Here is a 19,374-nt window from a genome sequence, read left to right as displayed (position 1 = left end):
AAGTATTTTTAAAGTTTAAATAATTTCGTTTGTTTCTTTACATTCAGTTGAGTATCTTGCTTGAGCTTCTTCAGTTCAGTTATTTATTTTCCTCAACTATATTACATACTTGTACATTCAATGTACTGATGTCATTCGACTGGCCTGCATCTTTCTATGATGTAGATATAGGTGTTCAGGATCATCAATAGGCACTCCGTTGAGATCACTTTGCACTTCTTGCTAACTTTGGTGAGCCTTCCTTGCATTCCGGAGGACTCCACTCTTGTCATTCAGTTTTGTAGTTTTGGAGTGTCGTAGGTCTTGTCCCGACATCCATGTTGAACTATAGAGGCTTCATAGATAGTTAGTGTTGAGTTTCTGTCAATTTTTCCTTTGAACTATTTTGACAAACTATCATTATTTTCAGAGTATTTTCAGACATATTTGAGTATACTATTTTGAGATAGTTTGAGTTTTGAGAATTTTTGAGACTTTTGAATTTAAATTTTGTTTTAAAACTTAAATTTGCTTGAGTTAGTCTTCCGCTAAGTAGTCAGTCAAGCCAAGGGTTCGCTTGGGGATCAACAATGGTTCTCGAGTGTCGATCATCTCCAGGGTGTAGGCTCGGGGTGTGACATTACATTCCCTCCGTCCACTTTTAATTGCTATGATTTCCTTTTTTTAGAGTCAAACTATAAGAACTTTTGACTAACATTTTACGATGTATTTTTTAATTATATTGATATGCAAAAAATTACAATTTATAGTAATTTTCGTATAGTTTTGAATATCTAATCTTTTTTGTTTAAAATTTCGAATTAATGTAATCTAAATTAACTTTAAAAATTAGTCAAATTGACTTTCGAAAAGCACAACATGATAATTAAAAATGGACGGGTGGAATATTGCAATAACTATGTAATTTCGGAGTAAATTACTCCCTCCGTCCATCTTTACTTGTCCACTATACTAAAAATAGATATCCAACAATACTTGTTCAGTTTGAAAAAATCAAGAGATAATTTACCTCTTATGTCTATTTTTCCCTTGCTATTAAATAGTATTCAATATCTAATGCATTTTTCAAATTTAATATATTTAAAGGGCACTATAGTAATATTACCCATATTATTTATTGTTTCTTAAGGTGTGTGTCAAATCAATAGTGGACAACTATTGTTAGATAGAGGAAGTATTTCATAATTTTAATTTTTATCCCAACTAAATATAAGATAAATTCATCCTAAAATTTGTCTAAAAATTAATTATTTCTTATAATTCATACTAAACTTACCAAAAAATAAACTCGATCAATTTTTCAGTCAGTCTGAAAGTTGATCAATATTTGCATATTTTTTGTAGGGTTTTTTGGTAATTATTTGAATTTTTTAAAGTTTATTATGTTAGTTAAATTAAATTATTCTATTTAGCAAATTTAAAAAAACTAAAAATGCTCGTGATCATTACTTGAAGGACAAAAAATAAATCTACTTTCATATATATGCAATAATTTTGGGTAACAATTCACAAAATTACGAGATAGGAAACACAAATACCTGATAAAACTTCAAGTATATTTTTAATCATTTTCTTAGTAAAATACGAAATAACTTTGATAAACAATGTTGGAATTCGAAGCTTTGACAAGTGAAAATTAAGGAACAATTCATGAATTTCAATAATTTTGTGAAGTTACAAACCGCACTTGTGATTCATGGGTTAAAATATGTATAATTTAAAAACCATGAAATTATGCATAAGGTTCAAACATTTATAAGTTACTATGTGTTTTAAGTAGATGTATTTTTGTTCGAATTTTATTTCGCATTAAAATAATTTCCATGTTACGTTTCATACGATGACTAAAAACTCATAGCATATCCTAAAATTGGTCATTTCACATAACGTTTACGTATCAAATGAGCGAGCTAGATCAAATTTAAGCAATTCAAAATGAATTAAATTAATGAAAAACAGTGAATCAAAAGTACTTGTATTAATATGAGCTTAGATTAAAAAATAGTGGATCAAAGCTATTAATAAAACTTTTATATAATATCTAAAATTTTATTATTTCTTGAAAAGCGAAACATAACAAGTATAACAAAATACATTTTTCTTTGAATACAAAATTTCAAATTTGTCGATTTCAATAAAAAAATTTGTTGTAGAAAAAGACAATTTTTCGATGGCATATCTCCATTTCACCCTTTCGTAGTCAAGTATTAGAGGTTTGGCCTCATGCAAGGACATCTTTAATACCAAAAAATAACACGAAGGTAAAATCGAAAAATAAAAGTTGAATGACCATCCGTGAAATAACAGATACATGAAAGTTACATCTAATGATAATACAAGTCTCTCTAACAGGAAAATACAAATACCAAACACTACAGATGAAGAAAAACATAGAGACAATTGATTACTGATGCATAACATTATAGAATTCCACAACATATTTGATACCAAAGAACTATCCCATGTAACTTTCACCAGTGATTGATCAATGCATTTTTGAAGTTTCAAGCCTTCTGTATAAAAAAATAGAAAAATGTAGTGAAATGTCAGTAGCTATATACAATTCTCAAACCAAAAAATGGAAAAAGAAATATATCTATCGTTTGCAAACGAGTACCAGAAAGAGGTTCTTGTAGTATTCAACAAGTTTCTCCGGTTCCAAGACCTTTGTTTGCTTGTATCCGTCAAGCTTGTCCATTTCCTGCGAGATGATTAAAGCACAATTAAAAAAAGAACAATCTGATGCAGGAAGCATCCACGTTCACGCTGCAGGATTGGAATATGTTGCACACTGAAGGGGTGTAATGTAGGTAGTCTACCCTAACATAAATATCAGCAGTTGATTCCACAAAGAAACAAAGGCGATCTTAATAATTCCCGGCCTTAGTCTCTAAGCTTTTCAAGTGCAAGGACCCTTTTCTATTGAGATGAACATTCTTAGATACAACTTCTCATATAAGTAAAATAAGTATTAAGAGTAATAATACTTTGTATATAATATTAAAATGTTAATCATACTTAACAATACATATCTAATATTAGTAATACCTCAATCCATTTGGCTAGTTTAGGCCTCCCGGATGTAATGTCATAGTTAAACCCCGCTGGCATGAAAATTTGAAACCTTTCGATAAATGGAACATATGCTATGTCAACCTAGCACAACAGAGTTTCATGTCAGCACAGAATCTCTATGAAGTTCGAAATCTAGGAAAAAAGTACATCCACACTACTCTGTACTGGTTGTCGAGTATGTTTTTGGCAAAGCTACCATCTCACACGACACATCATCACAAAGGAAAACAAAAAGAAAGAAAGTAATGACCTGACTGAATTGACCGAGGAAGAAAGGTCCATCGTCAAATTTGCCGAGAGCTTTTTCTAGGTAATCGAATTGTGCACCTGATACAAGTGTTAATACCATTAATTTACATGAGAGACATTTAACAAAGAATGCACAACGAGTTTTAAAGAAACAAAGCTCAAATCTCACCAGCCAGTGTCTGTGCATCTCTCATGAACGATCTATATATTTCTGGGACGAATGTATCACTATAAGCTATCAATTCTTCAGCAAATTTCTGCTTTTCAGGATCCTGCATCAATTTGCCAATATTTTCTTTTTATCAATTTACAACTTAAGATTTTCCTAAACAGACAGGACAATAATGAACTTTTGCAGCTTACAACTGGCAAAAGTGATGGTCCTTCAAAGTTGCTATCAATATATTTAACCAGATCCAAACTCTCTCCTATCACTTTGTTGTTGTGCTCCAGGGATGGCACCTAAGAGGAGTAAAAAATATGAATAACTGAAATCGTAAAATGAGATTCTCTCTGAAGATTTTATACATTCACTTGCTTCAAAGTCCTTAAATAAAAGCGTATGTGCCAATTGGATGATAGATAAGACTATAGCATTTATGCACTGGCTCAGTCAATAACCATTGAATTCGAAGAGGAAGAGAAATCCTTTTCTCAAAAATTCATGGACATTTTCTTCAGGAATTCTCGTACAATTTACAACGAGGCCAAATGCCACTGTCAAAATCTTAGTTCAAGATTTTCACTTCGTGTGAATACAAGTGAATTGGGCAAGCGAAAATGAATATTGGTTTGGTGGAAAATTACCTTATTTGGGGGGTAAACTTTTTCCTTGTACCAATCAGGCCTGTTCTGAAGATCAATTGGAACTAAGTTGATCTTGTCTTGCAAGCCCTGCAATTCAAAATGTTAGAAAAGTCATCTCGGTATGCAGGACCATTGCCAGGTATAAGAACACAAGGACTGAATAATCTCAAGTAGGATAGAAATTACTTCCAAATTGAAGTTTACAAAAGGCATCAATAAAATCAACAATTCTAAGTAGCACTTCCTTTCAGAGGTGGATAGAACTTTTGAACAATGGGTTCATCCTAACCAAATATTTTGGACATAGAATGTGAATATGTATACGAAAAATCACCTAAATTTTAACGACTATTAAAATCTGAACCCCGTGATTTTAAAAGTATAATAAGTTTAATGCTTTTAAAACCTTAAAAGGTTGAATCCATCATGTTTGGATCGTGGCAGTCAAAAGTGGGGAATCATAACTACTTTCAGTGTGACTTGACACAAAAAGTAGAGTTGTTTCTTTACTGTCACTTAAGTCACCGGTTTAGAGAAGGGAAACAGCCTCTTCAAAGAAATACAAGTGCAAACTGCATACCACCATATACACCATTTTACCCCAACGGCCCTGCACTAGCTACTTATATATAACACTTCATGCACAGGTAGCCATTTCCAATATCCAGGCTAGACAGCATCACAGAATGAAGCAGTATACTAAATTTACAGAGACTGAAATCTAATATGACCATGCTCATCCAAATTAAGACTCCCTTTTTTTCATTTTATGCGGCGGTATTTGACTAGACATGAAATTTGAAAAAGAAAAAGGATTTTTAACGAATCAAAAGTATCTTTCAACTTTCAATCTTACACATGACATGACATTTTTATAGCTATAAAGATATGTAATTACGAGTAAAATGGTAAGTTCAAAGTTGAAGAGTCTCCAAATATAGAAAGTTGTTCATCTTTAACAGACTGCAAAGAGAAAAGCGAGATAAAGTAGAATGGAAAGGAGCAGTAAAAGGCGAACCTTAACATTCCTGGTAATCCACACACGTTGAGCATAGGGGCATTGATAACTGATATACAACCTTCAGACAACACAATAGGCAGATCACAATCTTCACTCAGATAAATAACACCGTAACGATGACAAAGAACACATTTTTCTTAAAACAAACAAGAGAGAAATTAAAAGAAAAAGGCGATTAAACCTGGTAGTTCCATCAAAGAGAGATGGGGGTTGGGAAGTAGAATCCAGAGATGGTGGTAGAACCTCCTGTACACTTCTGTACAAATAAAAGAATAACCCCCATCAACATTCATATCAAAAGCAAACTTAACAAATCAACTTACATAAAACATGCATATACAACCATTACTTAATCCAAACTTTCAAATCAATGGTCTTGTTGTATCACAACCCCCCAACCTTAAACCCCACCTCCCCTTCATCTTCTTCTTCGGTGACCTTTCGTGCACTCTCTACTAGTTTCATGGGATACCTACCACCTACCACTAGCAACAACAACAGGTACCTAGTAACACTTCATCTTCTTCTTTTCATATAAAAGGTACTCAACATCAAATATCCAGTAAAGAAATGAACTTTGAACCTAACTCAAACCCCCAAAAGACCATTCATTCCTAAATCACTCACAGCTAAAGCTGGACATCTGAAACATGGACAATTTCATATGACACTCAATATATGAACAATTTTATATGGTACCCACTATCTATTGCTTCACTTATCTCATATCTTGCTATTTTATTGTTTTATTTGTCTTACAATCCTGCTTTAGATACTTTTCTTTCGAGCTATCGTCTATAGGAAATAGTTTCTCTACTTGCATTCACTTTTTTTTTGTGAAATTATAACGAATATGTTGTTGTAATGAGCAATATTTCTCAAAAGAAATGTACCTCAGAACTTAACTCAATCTCTTAATTACTAACTATTTGAACAAATTAAACACATCTGATGATCAATTGAAAACAAGAGGAAGCAAATTAAGACTTACGGAGCAGCCATTGATGTTGATTTTCTCTGCAATTGAAGACGACCCGGAAGTGTTAATTTGATGAAAATGAGAATCTTAGGAGCCTTTTATATTAGATGGAAAGGAATACCAGTGGTGTGCGAGCAGAGCAGTGACTAAGTTAGGTTCGTTTGGTTGCAAATAAGTTATTCGAGCTTAGCTATTTTAAGATCGTTATCTTATTTTTATCGTGTAATGTAAAATAATATTATGAATTTGAGATAAGTTGTTTGTGATTTTATCGTAATCAAACCTGAGATAAATTTATCCTAAAATTTATTTCGGAGTTAGCTATTTCTTATAATTTGTATCAAACGATAAATTTAATTGATTTTTTTTAAGTCAGTTTCAAAGTTGATTAAATTTCAGCATATTTTTCGTAGGATTTTTTAGTAATATCGATAGCCATTTAAAATTAACACAAATTCTCACTTAGACACATCATTAGATTTTATTCATTTTAGACATTCACTCTGTCATTTTGTCACATTTTTCACACATCTGTTGACCTCAAGAGTGTGTTAGCCAACCATGTCTAAGTGGATTAAATGACTAGTTATATCATGCCAACTCATTTGTAACCATATCATATAGTATTAAGAAAAAATAAGGGTCAAACCACATGATACAGTAATCAATAAATGTCATGTGATCATCAACATGGATTGTGGTGCACTGGTGGAGTATTTCACCCTTAACAAAATTTAAAAAAAGTCATGTGATCCTTTTATTCAAATAAGTACAAAAATAAAAATAAAAAATTGACAAATTAAAATACTAAATAAATAGTGACAGTATGAATGGACTAAAATTATAATTGTAAATATTTTTCTTCTTTTTTACTTAATTTTATTCTCAATTCTTTAAAAAAAAATAAAAAGGAGTTCAGATTTAGCTTGCAACGTTAGTATGTTAATATTTTACTTTTGAACAAACTCATCTTCTTCCTATTTAGCTATTGCAACTGAAGAACAAATATGAGTCAAAAAATACTGGAAGAGGTAGGGGTTGAAAAATGGGGGAAAAAATAGGTTAAATAAGTCTGATGCGTCATTAACAAGTGTATAACATTTACTTGACAATACAACAAAAACGGTCAAAATAAAACAGAAGGACATGACATGCAGATATCTAAAATAAACAAAGTCTAGTTAAGATGTCTAAATGAAAATTGGTGTCAATTTTACATGGCCACCAAACACTTAGTGGGCCGAATTAGCGATAGTGCTTCATGACAGAATAGCTACAGCCCGTGCTTGATAATCATCCACTGTGGTAAACTGCCGAAGAAAGGCTAAACGATTGTCAGGAGCTTTCCGATTTGGAAGATTAATAAATAATTTATCTACGAAATCGTCCCAATTGGCAAGTTGGTTGTTTCGGAAGAGCCAACGATACCATTCCAAAGCCTCGCCATCCAAATAGAATGAAGCCAGGACAATTTATGCTCCGATAATATGTCATAGAAGATGAAATACTTCTCAGTCTAAATCACTCAAACTAGAGGATTGTCACCACTGAAACTACCCATTTGGGGGGATGGAGGTAGGTCCATGCACCATAGTAGATGAAATCAATGAAAGCACCAATATAACAAACCTGAATTGATCACTATATTATAATGAACAAGAACATGATTATAACTTTAGAATAGTTATTACAAATCTCAAACTACTGAATTACAATGGAAATATTGAAATTAAGAGTAACTAAGGATAAAGATAAGAATGGAGATAGAAGTTTAGACTCCAGAAAGAAGATGAGAGGATCTTCAGAATATGTATAAACGTTCTTTCTCATTTGCCGTCCTTTTAGTTAATTAGTTGTATATTAATTGGGCCTGAGTCCCAAATCAACCTTTGCAAAGGCCTTCCAAATTTGTTGCTTCTTCTCGGCCCAATAACTTGTTGGGTGGCATCCGTATAAATATCTACATTGGACCGAGGCTCGTTCATCGAAGTTGAATATTGAACATGGGAAAATCAATTAGTATCCAAAGAAGAAGCAACGCCTCATTGTGTGGGTGGCACATAGGGATCTTCCAACTTCAACTTCTCAAACAATGAAGCCAAATTAGTAACCACTGCCATGAAATTAAAAACTGAAATTCAAATCAATTTTGCCTCAGATTTCACTAGGATTTTGTGGGATGATAGTAGAGGAAGAAAAGATGGGGTAGTCAGGTGCACGATGCATCTCGTGTTTATGAATTTTTAGTAATAAACACACTTCTAAAGGGATGTAGATGGTAGTGTAGCTACATATCCTAACGTAACAATTAGTGATTAATTTCACGACTTATATATACTTGTGATTTATAGATTAGATGAAGATAACTTTATTATTTCTCCAACAATAAATATAAGGATCGAAATAAAATTAGAGGGTGGAGTTGATTTTCAAATAAGTAAAATAAGATCATCCAATGTTTATAAAGAGGTCGACATTAGGTATTATTATTTTCTTTTGCATGAATGATATCATTTTCTCTTATAATGGCATATCTTCAAAGTTTAAAAGAATATTAAGAATATAGTTTGATATGAAAAAATAAAATGTCACTTCGTATTATTTTCTTGAATGTCACTACATAAATATCACCAATGAATATAATATGATGGGTGAATTTACACTCTTAATTGAAGATTTCCATTCGAATTTAAAAATTATTGAATTATTTATTTCTTACGTAACATAAATATGAATTAATTAGACGAATATATTTTCTTAAAACTCCAGTAAGTAGTAATAATGAACTTGAAAATCTATGTAGTATTTGAAATTTATTTTATGTTTCATTAAAAATAAATCTTATCATAATGATTTCCTATAAGATTACGATCTATTATATGTTATAAATACAACTAATTTATAACAAGTGGTATAATTTATCTTATTTACGTGAAATACGTGATTTTAATTATAAAATATTGTCGTATCAATCATCTAAGTGATAGAAACTATTACGTGAATGTAGTGAGTGATTTTATATGTAAATGGTAAAAATAAGGTGACTTTAACGTTAAAAAAATATATATATGATTTTGTGTGAAATAACAAAAATATAATGATTTTTCTGTTATAAAACAAAGAAAGTATTTTTCTTTTCGTAATTTTTATTAATTAAATGACCTTCTGAATGATCCAACTCTGATAATAAGTGTTAATTGGGTCATTATTTGAGAAAACAACATATTTTAATTAGAGTATATTTTTCAAATAAATGGTAAATAACTTGATATAACGTGTTAATTTATAATTAGAGTTGTCAAAAATGACCAGTTCAGCCTCACCTGGCACAAGCCTCACAGACCAAAAAATTTGATGGGATAGGGCGGGTTGTTAATTGGGTCATTATTTGAGAAAAACAACATATTTTAATTAGAGTATATTTTTTCAAAAAAATGGTAAATAACTTGACATAACATGTTAATTTATAACTAGAATTGTCAAAAATGGTCAGTTCAGCCTCACCTGGTCGAAATCTCGCGGACCAAGAAATTTGATGGGCTAGGGCAGGTTGGCCCTTTATTTGGAAGGACCTGAAAATGCTCAACTCAATCCAACTCTAGAAGGACCGCGGGCTGGGACGAGCTAACCCTTTTTTTTTTCTTTTCAAACTTAAAATTCTATAACATTAAGAAAATGAGAAGATTTTCAAATGAAATATGACAAACAATGGTGTTGTTTCAATAACACTAGCAAAAAGTGTGTGATTAGCATGTATCTAGGATACAAGATACGTGAAATACATGTATATAGTGTGATGCATCCCAAATACGCGAGTGAGATAAGAGAGTGACTAGCGAGATGGGAGGGAGGTGAGGGCGCGGAATTTGACTATGTATCCTAGTGAATCCACTTGAATAGAGTGTATCTAGAACAAATTACACATAATTTTGAGTCTATGTATCCCAAGATACATGTATCTGGACGCACCAAAATCTGATAAGATTCGTAATATTATAACATAGCATGTATCTAAGTAATTAGCTCATACACTAGTGAGATTTCTGTAAGTTACCCTTAAATAAATAATTTTGGCCCATGGGCCAACCCCGACCCAACCCCGATCAAGTCTCAAGGGACAAGGGCTTATATGGGTCGGACTTATAATCCCTAGTTTTAAATGAACTTAAAAAAATTCTATTACAACGCTACCCCAATAACGGATTGGGTTGGGTCGACCTCATGGGCAAAGCCCATTTTAACAGCTCTATTTACAACAATGATATAAATAGGGAAACTTACATAAATATACTATATTAAGACAATATTTACTACTATTTATAACAATAACATTTTAATTTTCAGTTGATCACTTTTAACACATTTAAATACAGTTTTAATACATATTACAGAGAAATAATTTATAAAACACATATAATACAAGTTTTATCGATGAATATTACATTTATCACACATTTTAATACACTTATAATACAATGTGTCAATTTCTTACCAAACGAGTATAATATATTTTAAAACGATTATAATGCATATATATTGCATACATAATTCACTTTTAATACATAATGTTAGGTGTGTCTCTGGGATTTCGGGTAAAGACTGAGGGGTACTTATGCATTTTCCCAATTAGTAATTATTTATTAAAAGGTACATATTCAAGTAATTTGTCGATATAAATATTTGTTACATTATTAGTGACTATAACTTCAATTCATACGCAACTAAAGAAAGAAATTTTTTTTAATAGCCAATTGGAAATAGGTTTAGGCAAAAAAAAAAAATCATATTTGAGGTTTCAAATGGGATATTAAGCACCGAATATGAAACCAAATAAAAAGTTACAATTATCACTAAAAAGTAAATACTTCAAATAGGACTTCTCGTTGCCAATCAAAATTAATCAGGACCAAAATAAATATGGACTTCTCAACGTGAATCCACATTAATCAAACATCAAAATAAGTATGATAACAAATGCGTAACATTAGAAAAAGTTCAAACTACTACTAAAAAGTAAAAATATTGAGTCATACTTCTCGACGTGAGTCAAAATTAATCAATCATATCAAACATCGAATATAAAATAAAATACATAAATCTAAACTACCATTAAAAAGTAAATCACCGACTCGATCAAATTATGTGCCAAAGTGGGAAATCATTAAGCAACTATTCTTTTTCATTAATTTAATTATTTAAACCTCATTAGCTGGCTAATTTAGAACCAAGGGGATCAACTTTACAAGATTTTATATTATTTTATGGGGAAAAAAAGAATAAAATATACTTATAAAAAAAGAATTAGAAAAATAATGAAAGTCCACATTGAAAATTATTCTAAAACTTCACATACCAAAGAATATATTCCTACAATTTCTTGAAGAAAGAATACCAACTTCTCTACGTAGACAAAGATTGTCCCTAACTTAAGCTTTCTCTAAAATAAATAAATAGAAAATTAAAATGTTCAAAATTAAATTTAAGGAATAATAGCACTTTCGATTTTAAGTTATTGTAATACATGACTAAACACATTTATTTATATTATATGACTTTCAGCACATAATATATTTCATGTATTGGATTATTCTCAATGAGGGGTAAAAAAAAACATAATTAAGAAAATTGAAGCTAATCTAACCATACGTAATCGTTAGATTTGATAACTTAATATCATTAATCATAACACAAATATTCAATTACATGACAAAGAATTCCTTAAAACTACAAATGCATATTATTTTAAGAAAATAGGAAATTATCATTTCTAATCCCTCAAATATTGATAAATTCTAATTGTGATTCTTATGAATTATGATTTTTGGTTAGACATATTTAATTTTAGTGTATAGAAGGTAATATAATTCAAAAATAGTCTAAAGCACACACATGTTAGTTTTAAATGAATATTAGACTACCAAAATGTTACAAGGACCTAAATAAGAAATTGCTAATAATCAAAGAATCATAAGTAAAATCAACTAAAAAAAAAATAAATATATATATATATATATATATATATATACATAATTTTACTTATTAAATATTTTTGACATGTACGTTAATTTCAAATCTTCTTTTAGTTACTTTCACCAATTAATCGCCTACGTATTATGTTAAGCCACTCCATACTTAACAGTAATATAATTATTCTAAATATAACATACATCCTACATAAAAGGATCAAAAACACACTTTCAATTAACTGAAGGTTAAATGTGTTTACCTAAATACTACTAGGACCAAACAAGAATTTACTAATAACTAAGGAACTAAAAATGCAATTTTTCAAAAAAAAATCAAATAATTATGACACATGATTAATTTCAAGTCTTTTTTAAATTAATTTCTCAAATATTTGGTTACCTATTCAAGAAGAAAACTCCAAGCTAACCAAAAGCAAGAAATCTATAGACAAAAGAAAGGCATGAAAATAAGTTAAGGAATATCTAAATTGAAAGAAAACAGCCTTAAGCATCTCAAAAAAAGTTTAACAAATTTTGTATAAATATATATGTAACACAATTGATTCAATATTTTCTATACCAACAACACAAAAAATTACAAATTTCTTATATTAGCAAAAAAAATGGATTCAAAGGGAGCAGCACCAAATCAAGTTTATGAAGATTTTGTGCCAACTACAGAGTTGGTGCAAGAACAAGACTCTGATACTCTTCTCCTTGATCTCACAGGTGATCTTCTTTTACTATTTTTTTCGATCAATGGAGTGAGTTGTCGTCTCCTTATTTCCTTATAGTTTCATGTTGTCATAAGCTATGTTGCACAAACTCTCCAAATTCCAAAATCGTTGTTGCATGTGGGATCGTAAAAAAATCCTGTAATCCGACACACACCTGACAATATTTTGATTTTTGAAGAGTACAAGTAATACAAACTTTATGTCCTTAGCACAATGTCATTATTTTCGTGGGAATCCCACAAAAATATCAGATGACATAATAGGATGTAAATGTCACATTTGTTGCTCGGACCATCCAAAAATTTTGCTGACAGATTTTTGAAGAGTCGAAGCAACATAGTTATTGTGAATGTAGCTTATATTATGGTCTTTTTTTACATTTATTGTGATGTTGAAATTGTGCAGGTTTCAGAAAGGAACAAGTGAGGGTTCAACTGACCAGAACAGGAGTTGTGAAGATCAGTGGACAAAGGCCAGTTGCTGAGAGCAAATGGCTTAGATTCCAAAAGGATTTCCCTGTTTCACAAAATTGCGACAAGACGAAAATCAGTGCAAAGTTTGAAAATGGCATTCTTTATGTCAAACAACCAAAACTGATAACTACTTCATCAGAGAAAAAAGATCAAGAACTGCCAACATTTGATGCTCAACAGCCCAAAGACGAGCCACAACCAACGTCTCAGAAGAAAGATGAAGAACAAACAAAAGACGAAAAAACACAAACACCGGCACCAACACCAGCAACAACAGAAAAATTGCCTAAACATCAGGCAACTAATGCTGAAAAGCCTGAAATGGAAGAACCAAACACAAAAGAAACTAAAGATCTTGCAAATGAAACACCTGCTGAGAATACTGGTGCAAATAGCACTGTGGAAGATGGAAATAAACCGAGTTATGCATGTAAACTTGATAAAGATGCATATACTGGAACTGCAGCTGTTCTAGCTGAGAAGCTGAAGATGCCAAGGAAATTGATGAACATGACTCTGATTGCTCTTTTGGTTCTTGGAATTGGCCTATATATCAGCAATAAGATGAAATCCAACAATTAAATAGCTGAAGTTGGGATATTTGCATTTCTCCCAGCTCATGTGAGTGTATATGAAGAAAACTCACTGACTACATGAAACTCTGATTGCTCCTTCTTCTCATTGCATTGCTGAATTGTATACATCAAACATTCGTTTCAAAAATTTGTATCGAATAAAAATACAGTATGACATGATTTATACTATGGTTTTCTGATATATGTCTGATGTGTGCTTATTATTAACAAGAAGAGTTAATGATCAAAAACACACATGAACTAATCGATTTTTCACGAGTTTCATATCCCAACCAGAGGCATATCTAGAGGGGGTGCCGTGGGTTCACGTGAACCCATGCTCCCCTCTCTAGATCATGTATAGTAGTGTTATATTTTTAAAAAAATATTTAAATATAGATGTGTGAACCCATGTTCTAAGTATATCATATAATAATGCGATGATGATTGGGTGCACCTCTCTAAGTGAGGATATAAATTTAAATCTTATATCTATCTTGTCTCTGTGAGTAACACATTTCCAAGTGGTTATCGGTTACACTTTTGACGTTTCAGCTAATTTTGCTTTTGTTTTTTTCCTTTAATCTTTCAAAATTTTCAAGTGTGTTACATTGAAAATTCCTAAAAAATTTAACATTGTAAATTTTTTATATAATTAAATCAAATGTGTATATTAAAATTTAAAACTAGTAGTATTATACATTTTGAACGTATAATTTTTAAAATTTAATGGTTCATATACGAACTAAAAGTCAAATTGATCAAATTTATATTTAAAATATATTTTTTCGTAATCGTGCATCCATCTAGCCGAAATCCTGGATACGCCTCTGATCCCAACTATCAGTTCCCTATTCTTATCTGAACTATCACCATCGTTCAGGTAGAAAAAGGGAACAACTGATAGTTGAGGTGCGTTTTAATACATAGATGGTGATAGTTGGAGTAGGAAAATGGAACAACTGATAGTTGAGGTGTGAAACTCGTGAAAAAGTTATAAGTTAGGTGTGTTTTTGACCATTATCTCAAGGGAAAATAAGATCAATGAAGAGTATATCTATGTTTTTCGACTAACTATCACACCATGATAGAGGGAGGCTAAACAAGAAACTCCTCAGTAAAAACATTCAGTAATGTAAGAAATGGTGAGGAGTTACTAACTACATGAACATCAGGAAGATGTGTTGCAGTTGAGGACAGTGAGCACAATAGACGAATCACATTTCAATCGAACTACTATGGTTTCTGATGGATTAAGAGAAAGATAGATAACATAATAATTTCAAAGGTATGAATCTTGCTTGATATTAACTAGAGAGGCTATATAAAAGCTCATTGACAGTATTATATGACAATTTTTGTCTGTCAACATTTTGCTTTGGAACATTAATATACTTAATAATAACACATCATTTTGGATGTGGGACATTCTAGATTGAATCAAATATGTAATTCCTATTGAGGATGTGAAGGAGGGGGCTTCCTGATATGTGTTGCTTGTTCAAAACCATATGCAATTTCAATGAGTGTTGGCTCAGAACCCTTCAGTCCTCCAAATGAAATTCCAAACGGAGCTCCAGTTTTATCATAACCAGCTGGTACATTGATCCCTGGATAACCTCCTATCGCGAGAAGATCAGCAATGTCAGCACCAGGTGACATCAACGCGTCTAACTTATTTTCTTTCATCATCTTCTTGAACCCGTATTTGCATGCTTTTGTTATGTTCCTCAATGCCTCCCTTTCCAGTTTCCCTATTCCATTTGTCTTCTCAGCTTCCAACATTATGTCTTGACCATATTTTTTGAGTTTTTCCTACAATGATATATAAAAAGAAACAAAAGATGACAAGGACAGTAAACAGTGAATCTGACCAGCTATTCGTATAAAGATCCCTAAAAAGAATGAAAATAGATAAATATCGATTCTACTTCTAGTGACATACATAGTTCAACTAATTTCAATTACCCAGTGAAAAGCTTTTAGTTCCTTGAATAACGTACTGCATTGGAGTGACTTTGGCCCAAATATGACAGAATGGTTACAACGATTCGTATAACATCTCAACCGTTAATTGATCAACTGATACTTACCAGAGCTGAAATCTTGTTGAAGGCTATAACATCTGCCAAGGATCGAACTTGAGTGTGGACTAAATGTTTAAGATATGCATTTAGGTCCATCTTGAATTCAGCAGAAAGTGCTATGTATTGAGCAACAACAATGGCATTGTAGACCAAGTCGGTGTAAGGTATTACCAGGTTGTCTACTAAGACTGCTCCTTTTTGCCTTCAAATTGTTTTGTCCCAGAACAGAAGTTTGTCTCTATTAGGAAATCAAGTAAAACTAAACTATAGAAAGGCATAATACATCAGTAGACACAACTTGGCATCAATTGGTAACTAGATACTTCTAACTTAGAGGATGCACATCTAGACACATGAACTCGTCAATCCATTGTGTCAGTTGAACACTCCCAACTTATAAAGTGATCATCTAGACACCTCAAATATTTATGTGCCATGTCAGCGTCGGGTGTCCACGAGACACACTGGGGACGAGTTGAGGTGTCTAGATGTGCACTCTCAAAATTTGAGTGTTCTTGTCAGTTGAGACCAATTTTGAGTGACTATCTGTGTATTATGACATACAGAAATGCAGGTTAAAAACCGAAAAGGTTACCTTAAGGTGTTAAAATGCTGTTGGTAAGTTTTGATATCATTGGAACCAAACAAGTCCTTTGAAATTCCTAGTCTTTTATCTCTGAGCCCATCAGCCTTAAGAAATTGCCAGTATCCACCATGTGGAATGTAAGTGGAAGCCTTTTTAGTTGCTGCAAAATCATCTCGATCAAAGCCAACAATGACATCAAGAACCTCAACAGCATCAGTTACTGTCCTGCAGATTGGCCTGTTCTATGCCAAATAAATTGTGTGAACATTTTCTATGTTGATGTTTGTCACCTTGTTCTTTGAATATTTGCATCTCTAATGTATTCCATCCATTCTAGTTTATGTGGCCTATGTTCTATTAGTCCGTTCCAAGAAGAATGACACAATTCTATATTTGGAATTTTACTTTAAATTTCTCATTTGACCCTTAATAAGAAGTTTCTATAGCCACAAAAATGTTATAACATGTTTAAGACTACACGTTTCAAAAGCCAACACAAAAGACGAATCTTCTAATGAAGGTTACATATTCTGTCAAGAGGAAAAAACTTACTAATATTGTAGCCGTTCATGGTTATGTTGGCCGAGTGATCTACCAATATGTTAATTTCAATGACTCTCGTTCGTTACACTTCTTCCTTGTTACTTGGCACATACTAGGTATCTGGTTTACCGCTTTTAGGTATTAGCACTATGACTTTCAATCTAAATAGTTTCAATTCCAACCAATCTATAGTTGATAGTACATGTAGAGTCAAACTATGTCACATAAATTGGTACAAGAGTACTACTAGGGAGAAGTACATTCAAAAAGATTTAATTTTTACATACCCTACAGTGTCTTGTCTATGTGAAATTGGGATTACACCTGCCCTGCTAGTGAGTCCTACAGTTGGTTTGATTCCAACAACAGAATTAGCACTTGATGGAAATAGAATGGAGCCTGCAGTTTCCGTCCCCAATGCTACTGCTGCCATGTTTGCTGCTATTGATGTTGCAGAACCAGTGCTTGATCCTGATGGATCAGCACTTGCTACATAAGGATGTAAGAACATGAGTAAAAAGCATCTCAAAACAGTTTGAAAAGAGAATACAGAAATGAAAGCATAACAACAACAAAATATAGCGCTATGGAAAACAGTACATAGCAAATAGAAAGAACAATAATAACAACGAACTAGTGCAATAACAGAAGCATAGGAGACACAGATGATAACAGCAACCGACGAACAAGAAACTACTACAATAGAGCTAAAAACTATTTGTAAGAGAGTAGGTATCAATGCCACCATCTATACTACCCCGCATGAAAGCGAGAGAACTCAACAAGTTGTCTTGAGGTAAGTTCGCTTTGCTTGAAAGCTATATGAATTTCATCAATAGTTGTTTCTTTAAATGAGAATGTTTTTGCCTCAGTTTTGTTACTAAAGTTGGATAATATCAGAGAAATGAAGACAATAGCAAGAACAGACATTTTTTTGTTTGTTAAAGTGATTGAAGATGTTTGCTTAGTGTGTGTGTATAGCTGATTGTGGATCTTGGAGCAACGGTAATGTTGTCTCCGTGTGATAGGGTGGAGCCAGGTACAGCCAAGGGGTCCGTCCGAAACTGTTTTCGACGGAAGTTTACACTATGGTTAAAATTAATTTTGATGTATATATATAGTAGATATTGAACCCCTTTTCCTTCTTTGTGTGCTTAAGTCTTCATATTTTAACTCCCTTTAGTGAAAATTTTGGCCCGGCACTATGTGGGACCTATAGGTTATATATTCGAGCTGCGTGGAATTAGTCGATAATACTTGTGTGAGGGTAGACTGTTTACATTACACCCTCATGCAAGCATTACTCCTTCCAAACCCAAATATTAATCGTTTGGACAAACTAAATTTTTCCGAATTTTCAATATTTTAAAATATAAGAAGTCATTTACTCTTTTTTCTTCTTCCAAGTTTACCCTTAGTGCTTCAATTGGTGGAGTGTTAATTAAATGAGACGTTTAAAAGAAAAAAAGGTTAATTTAGATAAATATTTTTATAAGTAAAGTAATTAAATATCTTTTTTGAGGAGCTACAAAAATCATAAAAAGATGGATAATAATCAACAACCACAACTTTCCCAAATGCCTTTGAGGGTCCACTAATCACTATCAAACTTTATTCTATAATCCTCTTTTAGGACAAGAATGTGTTGCACGTGACAAACAATTCAAGAATATATTACTATATATAATAAGTGGGAATATCTACTACTTAGCACATGACAAGTGTTGGATGATATGTGCTTAGATAGTGTTGTACATTTTTCTTTTATGGTTATACCTTTAAAATTTATATTATTGGACAATTTAACACCATTTACCTACCTCATTTGGGCCCATTTATATATTATTGGACAATTTAACACCATTAATTACCTACCTCATTTGGGCCCATTTATGTATATATATATATATATATAAAAAAAAAGAAGCCACAATGCAAAGATTTTTTATAGTATTTAGTTACATTGTAACTATCTTGTTAGCTTTCAACCAAAAGGAGGACTTCTTTTAAATAATAAATATGTCATTGTATGAGCTATTTATTACTCATTCCTTTTGAATTTGTTAATCTGATTTTGATCTGACACATAGTTTACGAAAATAAATTAGATTTTGAGAAAAAACATTAAGTGATACTTGAAGTTGTCCTAGATTTTCAAAAAGACACCTTAACTTTGCGTGCGTCCTATTACCCCACAAAACATTCAAAATCACAATAAATACACATTTTTTACACAATATTTCCACTTTGGACAAAAATATCCTTCGAATGTGCAA

General features: G+C 31.9%; 3 protein-coding genes across 5 annotated transcripts; 1 reads left to right on the top strand and 2 right to left on the bottom strand.

The window, feature by feature from the left end:
* Nucleotides 1–2,262: 2,262 nt before the first annotated feature.
* LOC125871446 (protein IN2-1 homolog B-like) lies at nucleotides 2,263–6,222 on the bottom strand. Of its 3 annotated transcripts, none has more exons than XM_049552029.1 (10): nucleotides 6,144–6,222; nucleotides 5,334–5,408; nucleotides 5,150–5,210; nucleotides 4,132–4,218; nucleotides 3,688–3,786; nucleotides 3,494–3,596; nucleotides 3,326–3,402; nucleotides 3,049–3,156; nucleotides 2,618–2,701; nucleotides 2,263–2,513 (listed from the first exon to the last, which is right to left on the bottom strand). In XM_049552029.1, exons 1-10 carry the CDS (start codon nucleotides 6,152–6,154, stop codon nucleotides 2,505–2,507), a joined length of 714 nt encoding a protein of 237 aa, XP_049407986.1. In that variant the 5' UTR covers nucleotides 6,155–6,222; the 3' UTR covers nucleotides 2,263–2,504. The 3 variants fall into 3 exon arrangements, with proteins under 3 accessions (XP_049407986.1, XP_049407989.1, XP_049407988.1); XM_049552032.1 differs by having other exon boundaries at nucleotides 2,263–2,510; XM_049552031.1 differs by having other exon boundaries at nucleotides 5,334–5,405; nucleotides 6,144–6,182.
* A 6,457-nt stretch (nucleotides 6,223–12,679) lies between these two features.
* LOC125871445 (inactive protein RESTRICTED TEV MOVEMENT 2) lies at nucleotides 12,680–14,090 on the top strand. The gene is made up of 2 exons (XM_049552028.1): nucleotides 12,680–12,826; nucleotides 13,240–14,090. Exons 1-2 carry the CDS (start codon nucleotides 12,721–12,723, stop codon nucleotides 13,887–13,889), a joined length of 756 nt encoding a protein of 251 aa, XP_049407985.1. The 5' UTR covers nucleotides 12,680–12,720; the 3' UTR covers nucleotides 13,890–14,090.
* A 1,115-nt stretch (nucleotides 14,091–15,205) lies between these two features.
* On the bottom strand, nucleotides 15,206–17,846 carry LOC125870000 (probable amidase At4g34880). The gene is made up of 4 exons (XM_049550375.1): nucleotides 17,386–17,846; nucleotides 16,565–16,792; nucleotides 15,976–16,171; nucleotides 15,206–15,697 (listed from the first exon to the last, which is right to left on the bottom strand). The coding sequence occupies exons 1-4, from the start codon at nucleotides 17,844–17,846 to the stop codon at nucleotides 15,338–15,340; spliced, it is 1,245 nt and encodes a 414-aa protein (XP_049406332.1). The 3' UTR covers nucleotides 15,206–15,337.
* Nucleotides 17,847–19,374: the final 1,528 nt, after the last annotated feature.

Source organism: Solanum stenotomum, chromosome 7 (assembly GCF_019186545.1).
Source record: "Solanum stenotomum isolate F172 chromosome 7, ASM1918654v1, whole genome shotgun sequence".
NCBI classification, from domain to species: domain Eukaryota; kingdom Viridiplantae; phylum Streptophyta; class Magnoliopsida; order Solanales; family Solanaceae; genus Solanum; species Solanum stenotomum.
This window is presented reverse-complemented; position numbering and strand designations above follow the sequence as displayed.

Excerpts from the sequence above, each read along its gene's own strand:
- LOC125870000 (XM_049550375.1), bottom strand. The coding sequence starts at position 17,846 with ATGGTGGCATTGATACCTACTCTCTTACAAATAGTTTTTAGCTCTATT. Across the intron at positions 16,793-17,385 it reads CATAGACAAGACACTGTAGG|GCCAATCTGCAGGACAGTAA; the intron begins GTATGTAAAAAT and ends GGCATAGAACAG. Across the intron at positions 16,172-16,564 it reads CAGCATTTTAACACCTTAAG|GCAAAAAGGAGCAGTCTTAG; the intron begins GTAACCTTTTCG and ends AACAATTTGAAG.
- LOC125871446 (XM_049552029.1), bottom strand. Across the intron at positions 4,219-5,149 it reads GGATTACCAGGAATGTTAAG|GGCTTGCAAGACAAGATCAA; the intron begins GTTCGCCTTTTA and ends TTTGAATTGCAG. Across the intron at positions 3,597-3,687 it reads GACCATCACTTTTGCCAGTT|GATCCTGAAAAGCAGAAATT; the intron begins GTAAGCTGCAAA and ends AAATTGATGCAG.
- LOC125871445 (XM_049552028.1), top strand. The coding sequence starts at position 12,721 with ATGGATTCAAAGGGAGCAGCACCAAATCAAGTTTATGAAGATTTTGTG. Across the intron at positions 12,827-13,239 it reads TCTTCTCCTTGATCTCACAG|GTTTCAGAAAGGAACAAGTG; the intron begins GTGATCTTCTTT and ends GAAATTGTGCAG.